We start from the raw sequence: 15,520 nt of genomic DNA on the forward strand, positions 1-15,520 counted from the left end.
CGCCACGTGTCGCGAAACTGTTGGTTGGTCAATCGTGTCGATCTCGTTTCCCAAAGTAATCACCACGTGTCAATCTCTGAGTGGCGAGTGTCGTATCGTTGATCTTGTTGCTGGGGCCTATAAATAGTGCATTCTCTTTCATGCCCCTCACTTTTTTCCTCATTCTCTCTTCTGCCAACTCGTCCAAGATCCTCGTCTAACTCTCGTCCTAGTTTCATCAGGTATTTCCTCTGTCTTTTTTAGGCTCTCATTTTAAGTCCTCTATATTTTAGTCATGTCTTCGTCTAGTAGTTTAGAGAAAGAGATAGACGAGTACTAGGACGATTCTTCTGGGAGTGGTAGTGTAGATAGCTCGTCCTGTAGTGATTCCTCAGACGAGCATTACTCGTCTGGGGTTCCTGGCATTCCCTTAGAGGAATTTCAGGAACAACGACGTAGGGCGGCCTCTGGATCTGGGGCTAGTTCGTCCAGGTAGCCACCTAATCCCCCTCAAGATGAGGAAGAGGATGAAGAAGATGTTATCTATAGTTGTGCCCCAGAGGTAGCATCCACCTTAGACGGTGCAAAGTTAAAAACTCTTGTAGATAGATATCAAATCCCTAAAGAGCTTAACCCTCGTCTACCCAAGGCCGGAGAATGGTGTTGTTCTCCTTCCTCTAGCTTAGGGGTATACACTTCTTACCTTTTAGCTGGTCTTAGGTTTCCCCTAAATTCTTTCTTCAGAGACCTCTTCCAAAGGTTGGGTATTGGACCTAACCAGCTCAACCCCAATGGTTGGAGGACGATAGTTGCCATGCAAGTATTGTGGCGTGAGGCATTGAAAGGGGATCGTCCAATTACAGTGGACGAGTTCCTTTACTGTTATAAGCCCTCAGAGATCAAAAAATCTGCTGGTTTCTACCAGTTCTCGTCTAGAGGTTCATATTACTGTTTAATAAAGGGCCGTAGTTCGTCTGACCGGCTTTGGAAAAAAGAATTTTTTATTATTTCTGGAAATTGGGCTGGGGACCCAGCTGATGTGGGTAATCCCCTCTTCCCACCTTTTACCAACCCTCTAGGTTGTCTTCGTCCTAAGGGTATGTTTTTCTTTCCATTTTATCCCGTTTGTCCTTTTAAAATTTTTTTTACATCTGTCAGTCGTCTAACCCTCTCTTGGTGATGCAGCTGTTGTTCGTCCACACTTGGATAAGTTTTTCTTGGACCGGATAGAAGTGGTTCGCACCTTTCCAGGAAGGACTTTCCACGACTTAGTTACCCTTAGTCGTCTAGCAACTTGGGGACTTGGTCCAGTTCCTACTGCTGAGAACTTAAGTCACGAAGAGTTGACTCGTCGAAGTAAGTGTCGTCCATTATACTTTATTACTCCAGCTCTCCTTTCTTTTCTTTTCTTTTTTTTAAAAAAAAATTAATTAATTTTCCTCGTCATAAGGATAAGTACGATGAGGGAAAATAAAGAGAAAGCAGTGACTAGCGGGGACGAGGATGTGCTGCCCCTACTGCCAAAGTGGCTTCCGTCCAGGCTGGGAAGAGAAAGTCTAAACCAATCTCGAGTATTGTGGATCTGGACGACCTCCCCAGTCGTCGTGGCCACAAGAAGCAAAAGTCAAGTAAGACTTCCCTTCCAAAGGTTCCCAAGTTCGTACCACCAACAGTGAACTTGGACGAACCTGTGGTGGACGTACAGCCCGTCCAAACAGTTCATCCTGTCCAGTCTGATCCTCCCCCTCCTCCCAAAGCTTCTCATAAGCCTAGCCCTTCTGAGTCCTCTGATCGTCCACCTAATTTGGTTCTAGACGAGGGTTACGCATGGAGGACGTTCAAAGGAATCGTCACTGAGCGTGAAGTTAACGAATGTTACAACATGTCAGTGAAGGAGTTTGAACGCTCTGGCATCCATGACCTTTTCAAGGTAAGTTTCTTCCTCGTCCTTGTGTATAAACATTTTATCTTAAATGAAATGTCTAACTCTTTTTTGTCCAAATGCAGGTTATGTCAAAGTTTTATACAGCAACCTGTCAAGCCAAGGAGCTTGCTTCAGATGCTAAGATGGCCAAGGATAAGGCTAAGGAGCTAAGCCATGAGATTTTATCCAAGAAGGGGGAGGTCATTAGGTTGACTGAGGATTTTAATCGTCTGCTGGGAAGTGAGACGAAGCTGAAGAACGAAGTGGAAGAGCTCAAAGCTGACAACTTAGAGAAGGATACCCGCATCGTCCATCTCGAAGGACAAGTTTCAGAGCTTACCTCGTCCTTGGAGAAGGCACGTGAAGAAGCAATTGCTGCCTTTAAGAAGTCTGACGAGTATAAGAATCGTCTAGACAATCATTATGCAGCTGGCTATGAAGACTTCCGTGCTGATGCCAAAGAGGCATATCCTGATTTGGACTTCAACTCCTTCAAGCTTCCTCTTGCTACAGAGAGTTCCGTGTTGCAGACGAGTTCCGAGGACGTCAACATCATGGACGACACTAATACTGAGGTCACCCAGGATGACCCCAAGGCTAGTTTGCCTAAATGATATGCAATTTCCTTTAAAATTTGTTTTACTTTTATCTGGAAGTGCCCGTTGTTTTGGGCTTTGTTTCTTCTTTTTCTTTTTATTCCAGTTCATACAAGTATAATTGTCTCGTCCAAGATTGTGGACGAGTTTTATATACAGTTTCATTTTCACAACTTAAGGGGTTTTTGGACGTGGGTCATCCACCCTTCTTTGAATTTCATGAAAAAATGAATATTTCTATTTTCATCTTCCATTGTGTTTGAATATATACATTTCTAGCTTTATGTATGAAATTTTTATTTTCATAAGTCATCATTTGACTGTGTGGTTCGTCCACCCAGGAATTCAGTTCGCCTCGTCTTGAGTATGGAGGTGAATTTTTATTACATCACCAAGATAGAGTAAATTGATTCCTTTTAGCTAGATTTTTCATCATTCAAGATTATGGACGACCATTTTGTCGTCCTTGATGATTAGACTTTCCAGCAATTTCTCGTCCAATGCAATGGATTGTTAAGCTATTTTTGAAGTCTTTGCTCGTCAGTGTCTCGGACGAACACCTTTGGGAATTCATCTCGTCTTGAGTTTTAGACGGGTATACCCTTAACTTAGGTTTCATCTTGTCTTATGCTCTGGACGGATGGACCTTAGCTTCATTTTTAGCTTAGGTTTCATCTCGTCTCACGCTTTGGACGAATGTACCTTGTTTCATTTTTCCTTTGGAGGAAAGCTTATGGACGATATATCCTTGCATCCAAGGATTTCATTCGTCCATGCTTATCTTTCTTTTTTGTGGATCAATCTGAATGAACATACAAAGGATTCCAATAATATACTTGAAAACACAATATATATATATATATATATATATATATTTGAAAATCCAAACTTATGTAAACATTCATCCACAGGCATGGCACATGCTCGTGAGCTAGTGCCTTATTAAATTAAAAATACAAACCAAACCAACTCGTCCATGAAAAGCACAAAAGTGAAAACACTAATGTACTTTCTAGGAGATTATTAAAATACTTAAAACACACGATAGTAGTAAACACTTATGCTCGTCCATGTATCTCGTCCAAGGACATTGGTGAAGAGTTAGCACTCATTGATGGTATTTCCTGAGGTGCTCAACATTCCAAGGGTGTTCCAGCCTCCGTCCATCCAAAACTTCCAAATAATAGGATCATTGCCTCTTGCAGTTGATAACTCTATAAGGTCCTTCCCAATTTGGGCCAAGTTTCCCGTAGGCCGGGTTTCTTGTTGCCAAGGTAAACCTCTTCAGGACGAGATCCCCGATGTTGAAACACCTAGGCTTCACCATGGCGTCATATTGCCTTGCCATGAGATTTTTGTACCTCGCTGTCCTCTGTTCTGCGTCCATCCTGACCTCGTCCATAAGGTCAAGGTTAAGACGGAGCTGTTCTTCGTTTTCTTCAGTTTGATACTTCCTCACCCTGTGGCTCGTCATGTGTACTTCTGCTGGTATAACTGCCTCACTTCCATAGGCTAGTTTAAAAGGTGTTTCCCCTGTTGGAGTTCTCGCTGTCATTCTATAAGCCCATAAAACCCCTGGTAACTCATCTGGCCATACTCCCTTTGCCCCTTCGAGCTGAGTCTTGATGATCTTCAACAAGGATCGGTTCGCTACTTCCGTCTGGCAATTGGCCTGTGGGTGGGAGGGTGAGGAGTAATGGTTCTTCATTCCAAGCTGTTCACAAAATTCCCTGAAAGGTGTGTTGTCAAACTGTCGTCCATTGTCAGACACTAGTACTCTAGGTACCCCGAATCTGCATACAATGTTCTTCCAGACGAAGTTCTTGACATTTTGCTGCGTAATTTTTGCTAAGGGTTCGGCTTCCACCCATTTTGTGAAGTAATCTATCCCTACTACCAGAAACTTCATTTGCCGAGTTCCAGTCGGAAAGGGCCCCAAAATGTCCAGTCCCCATTGCGCGAACGGCCAAGGGGCCATCATTGGCGTGAAATACTCTGCTGGCTGTCTGGGAATGTTGCTGAAGCGTTGACATTGATCACATACTTTGACATATGCCTTGGCATCAGCTTGGATGGTTGGCCAATAGAATCCGCTACGGATGACTTTATGGACGAGTGATCTGGCTCCCGAATGGTTTCTGCATGCTCCTTCGTGAACCTCCCTCAACATGTAATTTGCCTCGTCCGGAGCCAAACATCTTAAGAGAGGCTGGGAAAAACCTTTTTTGTATAACACTTCGTCCATAAGTACATACCTGGCTGACTTGACCCTGAGCTTCCTAGTTTCGTCCTTCTCTTTTGGAAGCCTTCCGTCTTTTAAGTATGACACTATTGGGGTCATCCAATTTCCGTCACCTTCTATCTGCAGCATTTCTGGAAGGTCTATAGTTGGCATGTAGCATACTTCATCTAACTCGTCCAACGCTTCATTCGCAGATGCTTCCTTTGCCAGAATATATTCTTTCATATTCTCTTCTCTCGGGATTTGAACAAAATCAGTTTTTTTGAATTTCTTCACAAGGCATACCACCTTCCGTAAATATTTATTCATTCTATCTTTCTTGGCTTCGCATGTCCCATTTACTTGGCTTATGACTAATTGAGAGTCCCCCAAAACAAGTATTGAGTCTGCTTCTACAGACTTGGCCAACTCCAACCCCTTTAGAAGGGCTTCATACTCCACTTCGTTGTTAGTAGTCTAGTATTGCAAACGGGCCTTGTACTTTAACTTGTCTCCTTCTGGCGACTGCAAAACAACTCCTATTCCTCCAGCATACAATATAGACGATCCATCTACATGGACGACCCATTTGTTATTGTACTCTCCTTCCCCCAGATCCTCATGACTCGGAGTGAACTCTGCGATGAAATCTGCTAGGGCTTGAGCCTTTATTGCATTTCTCGGTTGGTACCGAATGTCGAATTCACTAAGTTCCACCGCCCATTGAATCAGCCGCCCTGCGGCTTCCAGCTTATTCATTGCCTTCTTAAGCGGATGGTCCGTCATGACGTTGATAACATGAACTTGGAAGTAATGTCTTAACTTCCTAGAAGCTATTATCAGTGCAAAAGCCAATTTCTCTATAAGCGGATACCTTCCCTCTGCTCCTCTGAGTGCTCGGCTAGTGTAGTACATAGGTTTTTGTACTTTCCCTTCTTCTCTGATTAAAGCTAAACTTACGGCGTGTGGGGACACCGCTAAGTATAGGTATAGTTCTTCTCCTTGCACGGACGGACTTAATAATGGGGCAGTAGTGAGATAGTCCTTCAGGTCTTGGAAGGCCCTTTGACATTTGTTCGTCCATTCAAATGCCTTCCTGAGGACTTTGAAGAAAGGTAAACATTTTTCTGTGGCTTTCGAAACAAATCTGTTCAAAGCTGCAACTCGTCCTGTGAGGGATTGGACTTCCTTGATACTCTTCGGTGGCTCCATGTCCAATATAGCTTGGATCTTGTTTGGATTCGCCTCAATTCCTCTTTGCGAAACCATGAACCCCAGAAACTTTCCCGACGATACTCCGAATGCACACTTACTTGGGTTCAACTTCATCTTATATCGCCGAAGTGTTTCAAAGGTTTCTTATAGGTCGTCTAGATGGCTTCCCTCGTCTATGCTCTTCACGAGCATGTCGTTGATATAAACCTCCACATTCCGTCCTATCTGTGGACGAAACATGTGATTCACTAACCTTTGATAAGTTGCCCATGCGCTCTTCAAATCGAAGGGCATCACTTTGTAGCAAAACAAGCCTTGGCTGGTAATGAAGGAAGTTTTTTCCTGATCAACTTCATCCATCTTGATCTGATTATATCCTGAGAAGGTATCCATGAAGCTCAGCAACTAATGTCCAGCAGTAGAGTCCACCAATTGATCAATGCGTGACAGAGGATAACTATCCTTGGGACATGCTTTGTTCAAGTCAGTGAAGTCTATGCACATTCTCCACTTTCCATTAGCTTTCTTCACCATCACCGCATTGGCTAACCAATCTGGGTAATAGACTTCCTTAATGAATTGTGCCGTGGTCAGTTTCTGAACCTCTTCCTTAATCGCCTTATCCCGCTCGGGAGCGAATACCCTCTTCTTCTGACGAACAGGCTTAAAAAAAGGGTACACATTCAATCGATGAGTGATTACACTCGGGTCGATTCCTGGCATGTCGTCATGACTCCATGCAAAAACGTCGATACTCCTTCTCAGGAATTGGATGAGGTCTTTTCTTGCCTTCTCCTTCATACCTGTTCCAATTTTGGTGAATTTCTCGGGATCATCTTCTTGCAAAAGAACATCTTCCAATACCTCTGTGGGCTCTGCAATAACCCTTCTTTCCTCGATGTTCATTGTCTGCATCTGTTCGTCCAAAGCCATCATGGCTAAGTAGCATTCTCTAGCTGCCAACTGATCTCCTTGTGCTTGCCCTATCCCGTACTCCGTAGGGAATTTGACTGATAGATGGTAGGTAAATGTTATCGCCTTCCAACTGTTCAGAGTTGGTCTTCCAATAATGGCATTGTATGAAGATGAACAGTCCACCACGAGGAAATTGACTTCCCTAGTTATCTGCTGCGGGTATAACCCTACCACCATTGGTAATGTAATGGTGCCTACGGGCTGCACCTTCATTCCTCCGAACCCTATCAGTGGTGAGCAGACTGGACGAAGTTGATCCCGCCCAAGCCTCATCTGTTGGAAGGCAGGGTAGTACAATATGTCCGCTGAGCTTCCATTGTCAATTAACACTCTCTTGGTCATATAATCTGCAATAAGCAGAGTAATGACAATCACATCGTCATGCGGGTGATGGATTCTCTCAGCATTTTCGTCGGTGAAGGAAATTGCCGGCTCGTCCCTTGATCTCGTTCGTGGTGATCGTCCAGATAGCTGGACGTTTTGCACCACTTTGAGATATGTCTTCTTCGACTTGGAAGATTGCCCCATCGAGTTTCCTCCAACGATAATCCTTATCTCTCCTAGTGGGGGCCGGGACGATTCCTCCATTTTTCCTTTCAAGTTCTCATCTCTATGATCCCTTCCAACGAAGTGCCTCAGCTTTCCTTGTCTAATAAGATTCTCAATCTGCTGCTTCAAGTCATAACATTCATCCGTGTCATGCCCATGGTCCCTGTGGAAGCGACAATATTTACTCTTATTGCGCTTATTGGGATCTCCCTTCATCTTCTCTGGCCATTTTAGGGAAGGATCGTCTTTGATTTGCATGAGCACCTGATCAAGTGAAGCGTTCAGGGGCATATAATTCTGGCTTCTTCCCAAGGGACCTGTCTTCCTGTTATCTCGTTCCTTCTTATCTTCCGTCCGTCCCTTCTTTGGACGAGGGGCTTGTTTTGAGTGTCGAGTTAGGTGCGCTTCCATCCTTTCAGCTCTTTTCCTCTTCTTGGCTATGATCGCATCTTCTGCATTCATGAAGTTCTAAGCCGAATGGACGAGCTCGGCCATGGTTTGAGGCTCCTTCTCATATAGCTTGTGGATAAATAAGTCAGAGTTGATCCCGTTATGAAAGGCTACCAGTAGAAGCTTGTCGTCCACCTCGTCCACACTAAGGGCTTCCCTGTTGAAGCGAGTGATGAATGACCGCAGGCTTTCGTTTTCCCCTTGTTCAATGGTGAGCAAGCTGGACGAAGAACGCTTGTGCCTCTGTCCCCCGATGAAATTGTTAACGAACAATTTGCTCAACTCTTCGAAAGAACTTACGGAACCTGGGGGTATCTTACTGAACCAAACTCGTGCCGGGCCTTTAAGGGTAGTAGGGAAGGCTCGACACATGATTTCATCAGGGACCCCTTGAAGGTGCATCGTTGTCTTGAATGTTGCAATGTGATCAAATGGGTCACACGTCCCATCATACGAGTCCAGGGAAGGCAGTTTGAACTTTGATGGTAGAGGGTGGCCATTGATGGAAGCCGTAAAAGGAGAGTCAGTTCTGTGGACCAAATCTTCTATAGGATTCGTCCTTCTCATGTTCTCCTTCATCTCCTCCATGACTTTCTTCATTTGGTCCATCTCCTCTTTCAAGTGTGGCACCGCCCGTGAAGTGGTGCCTCTAAACTGACTTCCAATCTCAGTATTCTCTCTATCACCATAGCCTTGTGTCTGTCCTTCGTGTTCCTCACGTGTCTGTTTTCTCTGATTGATCTCCATTCTTAACTCCTGGTTTTGGCGAGTCAATTCCGCCATTGCAGCCGCCATGGATTGCACATGCTGAACGGACGTCGTCTGCATGACTGGTGTAGATTGGCGATCACGATGGGGATCACTTGAAGCGCCTCTGCTTCCCTAACGGCCAAGGCTAGTAGCCCTCGACCTGGTCCTGACCATCCTAACCCTTTGTCGCGGAAAAGAAAGTCGTAAAACAACCTTTGCTTCCCACAGACGGCGCCAACTGATATCGCTCCGAATCAGTAAATAGCCAACTGATATCGCTCCGAACCAGTAAGGTGGATAGTCTGGCTTCGGTTGGCTATCGAAACGGTTGAAGGCCTATAAGAAACAAAACACAATCAAAGAGGAAACCGGAGAAGACCGGTCGAACCCCCTCTGATGGAGAAGTTAGTCTCGCAAAGAAGGATGTTCCAAGTATTTGGGAAAATTGTCTGAGAGAAATTCTTACCGCTGTCGGGTTCAGACCGGTTCTTTATATAGGGAGCCTGGGACGGTTATTTGTCCAATAACCTCCCCCGGATTTGTGGAAGCCAACAAGTCCGGAGTTAACTTCCTCAACGGCTATAAAACTGTAACCGCTAACGGAAGTTAACTTATTCGAAGGATTTGTTGAGATAGTTGCGGGTTTAGTCGAAAGTTCTAAGTGTTGCACTTTCGTCCGTCTGGTGTAGGACGGTTTGGTCGTCCAAGGATATATGATGATTGTTCATGAACGACCCCATGGACGATCATGTCGTCCATGGGAGACTTAAATTATAGAGTGGTGCTATTGTCCATGAACGTTTCTTCTTCTTCTGGGTTAACTCTTGGATGAACCTGAACTGTAGGCTCTGGACGATCCATTTGGACGAGCTGGAGATGGATTATTTTCCGCTTCTCTATCAAACTCAAAATTAAAAACCAAAAATCACAAATAACTCAGAAAATAATAACACAAAATTAAACATTAGATCCACAAAATTAAACAGCAGCCTTAGTAGTCTCAAGATCCTCATCAAAGAAAATATCCCATTTCCTTTCCCACCTGATGAAAAACTCAGTATCTTCATAATACTTCACTCTATGCACACCCCCAACAGGAGTAAACAAAAAATCCCCAACACCCAAATCATACCTCTCCTTTTTGCTCAAATTCCACACACTTTTCTTCCCCTCCATCACCACCAAATCATGCCCAAAAGTATGATGATGAGCCGGCTCCACACTCCCAGCTTTAAACCTCACAATAGCCGATGTGGGAGTCTCTCTCAAAATCTTTATAGACCCACCTGGGATTATATCGATCAGATTCAATTTCCTATTCTTCACTAAACAACAAATAGCACATTTTGCAGATTCATTAGACTGAGAAGAACCTGCCCACCAGCACCAACAAGGTTCGCATTCTCTGGATCGGAGACCTCCAGTATTGGATGGATGAGAATTATCTCTGGATCGGAGACCCCGCATCACTTTTCTACGTGCTTTTTATTCATTTTTGGTTTTTGGGTTTTGATATGTGAGATTGTGTTTTGTGTTTTGTGTGTGTGTGTGTGTTTTTTTTTTTTTTTTTTTTTTGCGGTTTAAGTGTTTGATTTATCGTCTCTAAGACTTCTTTGTCAGAATGGTTGTTTTATTACATACCCATTTTTTGTTTTTCGATCCTGTTCATGTTTCTGTTATCTTTTGGTCATGAAACTTTGTGGGCTTTACATTATGTGGTGCAAGGAGAAGGGTTTCCCATTGTTCTTATTCATGGATTTGGTGCTTCTGCATTTTAGATCTAAGTGTGTGTGTGTGTGTGTGTGTGTGTGTGTGTGTGTTTTTTTTTTTTTTTTTTTTTTAATTTCTGGGTTTGTGTTATTGTTCAAGACACATTTAGATCTCAATCCATGTGATTTTTAGTTTTTAATTCTGTTTTTATTTTTTTATTTAGTTAATTTTTTTTAAATTTAGATGCTAATGTGGTATTTTTTAATGCCAAATAACATTTTTTTATTATTATTTTAATGGCCACGTCAGCTTTTAGTATGTGAACAGTGCATTCCGTTTGCCACCTGTGCAATTTCCGTCTCTGATGTAATGGCAGGGAGAAAAACGAGATGCGTATTCCAAGATAGGGACTAAAAGTGGTGGAAAAAAAAGTTAGGGACCAAAGTAGAATTGTGTGAAAATGTAGGGACGAAAATGTGGTTTTCACCTTTATTTTAACTAGAAAATATTATGCGCAATGCGCGGAGACTTTATAGTTTTATTTGAAATCATTTTTATGTATATTATGCTTATGTAATATGTATCTAAGTCTCAATTGATAGAAATAACAAATTATTTGTTCTTATCAATTTCTTTAAATAAATTAACAATAAATAAACCTAAACCACACAAAATAGTTCAAAAGTTGAGAATTTAAAAATAAAAAATTAAAAAACTTCCTTAAGAGAAACCAAGAACTTAAATGGGTATCCCTTATTTTGCTTCTTTATAGTAGATTTTCTTTAACACAAGAATGATTCTATGGAAAGACCATTGATGAATATATATAAGTTTTGAAATTTTGATAATAGATTTTTAGCTAGAGTAGGATTTTTAGTTTGATAAAGTTTTTATCTAAATTAAATTATGATTAAATCTTATCCCTTAATTCGAGGAAATATATCCTAACAATTAATAAAACGTAAGATTGAACTTGAAGGGGAAAAAAGCGTGGGGTGTTGTGTGGGATTCTGGATTTCTATTAAGAATTTTTTTTCTCTTAGGGAAGGAAGTTAAAAAAAATTATAATAGACTTTTAGTTTGAATAGAATCTATATTTTTTAAAATTTAAATGATAAAGTTTTATGTAAATTAAACTATTGTTAATTTTATCCCTTTTTTTAAAGAAAATATATCCTAACAATTAATAAAAAATTAATTTAATAATTAATGAGAGTAGTTTTTTATTAGGAAAAAATTTGTTCAAGAGAAAGAGAGAGAGTGAGAGTATCATATAAATTTATTAACTATGAATCTATAGAACATGTATATCATTCCAATACAAATACATATGCATAAGTTTCAACTTGAAAAAAAAAAAAAAAAAAAAAAAAAAAAAACAAAAAAAAAAACAAAAAAAAAAAACAAAAACAAAAACAAAAACAAAAACAAAAACAAAAACAAAAACATGGGGGTGCAAAAGAGATTTTATGGAAAGACCATTGGCAAACATATTTAAGTTTTGAAATTTTGATAATAGATTTTTAGTTGTAATAAAATTTAAAATTTTGAAACTTAGATGCATGTTGCATGTTTTGTTAAAACACTTATTGTTATTTTATTTGAAGAAATTGATAAGAACAAATAAGTTGCTGTGTCTATCAACTTAAATTTAGATGCATGTTACATGTTTTGTTAAAACATTTATTGTTATTTTTATCTAAAATAAATGTTGCATGTTTTGTTAAAATATTTATTATTGCTTCATCTAAAGAAATTGATAAGAACAAATAAGTTGTTGTGTCTATCAACTAAAACTTAGATGCATGTTGCATGTTTTGTTAAAATAATTATTGTTATTTTTATCTAAAATGCATGTTGCATGTTTTGTTAAAATATTTATTATTACTTTATCCAAAGAAATTAATAAGAACAAATAAGTGTTGTTTTTATCAATTAAAATTTAGATGCATGTTAAATGTTTTGTTAAAACACTTATTGTTATTTTATTTAAATAAATTGATAAAAACAAATAAGTTGTTGTCTTTATCTAAAAATTTCTTTATTCAAAATATTGTTGTAATTTAGTGAAGCTACTTGGCACAACTACGATTTTTAAACTCAACTTTTATTATATAATATATGATATGATATATTGATGGATTGTGGGTTTTAGTTAGCTCAACTAGTAAAGTCTCTGATGGTTGTATAATAGATTTGGGGTTCAATCCCCGCCTACACTAAAAACTGATTGGTGTCTTGGTCTAATGATAAAAAGTTATCATCACGCCATAAGTTGAAATTCACTCAAATATATATATATATATATATATATTGATGGATTAGAAAATTATGTTAAGAGATGCGACAGAGTTTGCTAAAGAATAATTATAAGAGAGATGCCTGCCCTAAGAGGGGTGGCCTAGCGGTAAGGATCCCACACGCATGTGCAATGATCCCTCATTCGAACCCTAGCGAGTACTGGGGATGGGAGGTGGGAGCACTCGTGCGTTGTGTCTTACTACTAGCTCTCTTGGGATACTAGGATGAAGTCTGTGGCACCCCAGTCACAATAGCTATAGTTCAATCCAACATTCCCTAGCGAGGGGTGCCCCATGGTCACGCCCAAGGGGGTGAGTCACACATGGTCACCCCCGCCCCCCTTTTTCTCATCAAATATATATATATATATATATTTATAAGAGATGTCACATTTGTACTAGTTAAATTTGTAGTTTATTGATTTGTTTAGTAATTGGATAGATACATACTGTTCTGCAGGCGAAAATGTCCAAATACCATCTTTTGGCCAAAATAATTAGCAATCTATCACTGTTTGAGAAATATTTAGCAATTTACCACTTTTTTAAAACTCAAGTTTGTGAAACTCGAGTTTGACAAGAACTCGAGTTCTATAATGGCGCCCGCTGACCTGGAAATTTTTAATTAAAAAAATAAAAGTTGAGCTCTATGTACTCGAGTTATGCATCACATAATTAAATTGTTGGGTGCAATTGATGTTTGAGAGTGCAAGTGGCAGATCAAAATAATTGCAGGAGAGTACCAATGCTAGAGTGATTAGTTGTAGAGGATAGCAAGTGTTTCTGACAATTGAGGAGTAATGGCAAAGAGTTCACAAAATTCCTTGTTTTTCGAAAAGTATTAACTAATGCTATACAACTGCACTGATTGAAGACTAAGTGAATGTTTGGATATAGCTGAAATGATTTTTCAATTGCATCCAGCATCTGGCAATGGGTCCCGTGCACTGTTCATGGGACCCACAACCTTTTTTTTTAGCAAAACTTTCATTAAAAATGGGTCCCATGGCACTATTTACACATTTAAGAATTATTTTACTACAGTGTTTTCAATTTTCAGTTTTCAGTAATAAGCGGTATCCAAACAGACCCTAAGTTCACTTTGTTGACTTTATCCTAGAAAGTTCCTTTGTAACATGGATGACTTCAATTTGGGAAAGAAAGTTCCTTGGCAACTAGCTGCACTAATTGAAGACTAAGTGCATAATTGTTGAGTTTCACAGGTGGAACTTGAGTTTTATTTTGATGGTCAAATTTTCACACAACTCGATTGTATAGAGCTCGAGTTCCATGTTGCAAACTTTATTAACTCAAGTTACATGTGAATTTTTTTTATTTAAAAAAATGTCAAGTTAGCACATAATTAAACTTGAGTTACATGTAAAACTCGAGTTTCATAAACTCGAGTTTTAAAAAGTGATAGTCTGTTAAATATTTCCCAAACAATGATAGATTACTAATTATTTTGGTAGTTGGCCATTTTCACCATGTTCTGTATGTGAATGTTACTATCCAACCAAAATGTACGAGCAGCGTAACACCGTAACAATGAATCAATGAGACACACACAAAATAACAACAATGATAATAACTCCAATATAGAAAAGTTGTACCTGTATCTGTCTGAAATTGAATTGAACAATTGACCAGTCCAAACTCAACTTAGGATCGATATCACTCGTTTCCATCTTGATTGTCTCTGGACGGGTATAAGTGGATCAATAAGAAATTAATAATTATCAATTACTATTTCCTAATATTACATGGCAAAAGACAAAAGTTATCATTGCATATTTAATTTAGTTTTACTTTGATTCTAAATATATTAATATTTATGAACTTAATTTCATTATATTCTGCTCCTTTCAGAATGGGTGGCCTAAGCGAGGTCATCACTCATTATAAGCTCAATTTAAAAAAAAAAAAAAAAAAAAAAGCACAAAATGGCCTTATACTCTGCACCTTCATTGCCACACTAGTCATTTGGTCAAGAATGATACTTACAGTTTCTTACCTTCTTTCTTTCTTTATTTATTTATTTATTTTTTTTTTATCAGTATAGTTTCTTACTTGAAAGAGAAGAATAGCAAGAAACAACTAAATTAATATAACAAGACAAAACCCTTTAAGAGAAGTTCCGTTCCGTAAAATAAAAAATGACTTCGGTACTAGTCATTCTTTTCATAGAAATTTGTCGGTAGTCTTATTCTGATGCATAAAAATAATAATAATAATAATAATAAATCTCAATAGATCGATAGGCATCGAGATCTGCAAATTCAACTTTTCTTGAGCAATTCTTAAGTAATCTTCATGTCTTTAATGTAGCCGTTTGTAATGATCAAATAAAGTGCATTTTATCATAAGATATGCTAATTACATAAAAATATGAACCTAATATAAAGAATAAGAGATATGTCACATTTTGAAAGTCAGTAAAAATACTTTGGGGTTTCTAGGGGAATATCGAAGGATGGAGTATGAATATCCTGAGAGGTTTGGTGAAGAGCAACATGAACTTCAATGGAGTACCAAGAGAGTGAAGGACTTGGTTCAGGCTGGTAACCATGATGAGGAGTTTACGGAGATGGAGATGGCGCCAACCAAATCCTATAAGGAAAAATTGCTCGGGTCGATACCAGGTGCATTTGCTCAAATGTGCATTGCCAATAGCCAACATTTTGTTGAAGAAGACTCAGATAGTGATGTGGAAGAGATCACTGAAGGGGCTGCTAAGGTGAAACTATCCAAGGAAACCAAGAAGAGAATCAGAGGGGCTTGGGAAAATGCTTTGATTGTCAAAGTTTTTGGTAGAACAGTGGGTTTTCACTACCTACATAGATCGGTGATG

The 15,520-nt window shown here is 39.5% G+C and overlaps 1 protein-coding gene across 1 annotated transcript; it reads right to left on the reverse strand.

The window, feature by feature from the left end:
* Positions 1 to 9,637: 9,637 nt before the first annotated feature.
* On the reverse strand, positions 9,638 to 10,126 carry LOC126691120 (DNA damage-repair/toleration protein DRT102-like). The gene has a single exon (XM_050386193.1). The coding sequence runs from the start codon at positions 10,124 to 10,126 to the stop codon at positions 9,638 to 9,640; it is 489 nt and encodes a 162-aa protein (XP_050242150.1).
* Between the last annotated feature and the right edge of the window lie 5,394 nt (positions 10,127 to 15,520).

The sequence above is a fragment of the Quercus robur genome, chromosome 7 (assembly GCF_932294415.1).
Source record: "Quercus robur chromosome 7, dhQueRobu3.1, whole genome shotgun sequence".
Taxonomy (NCBI): Eukaryota; Viridiplantae; Streptophyta; class Magnoliopsida; order Fagales; family Fagaceae; genus Quercus; species Quercus robur.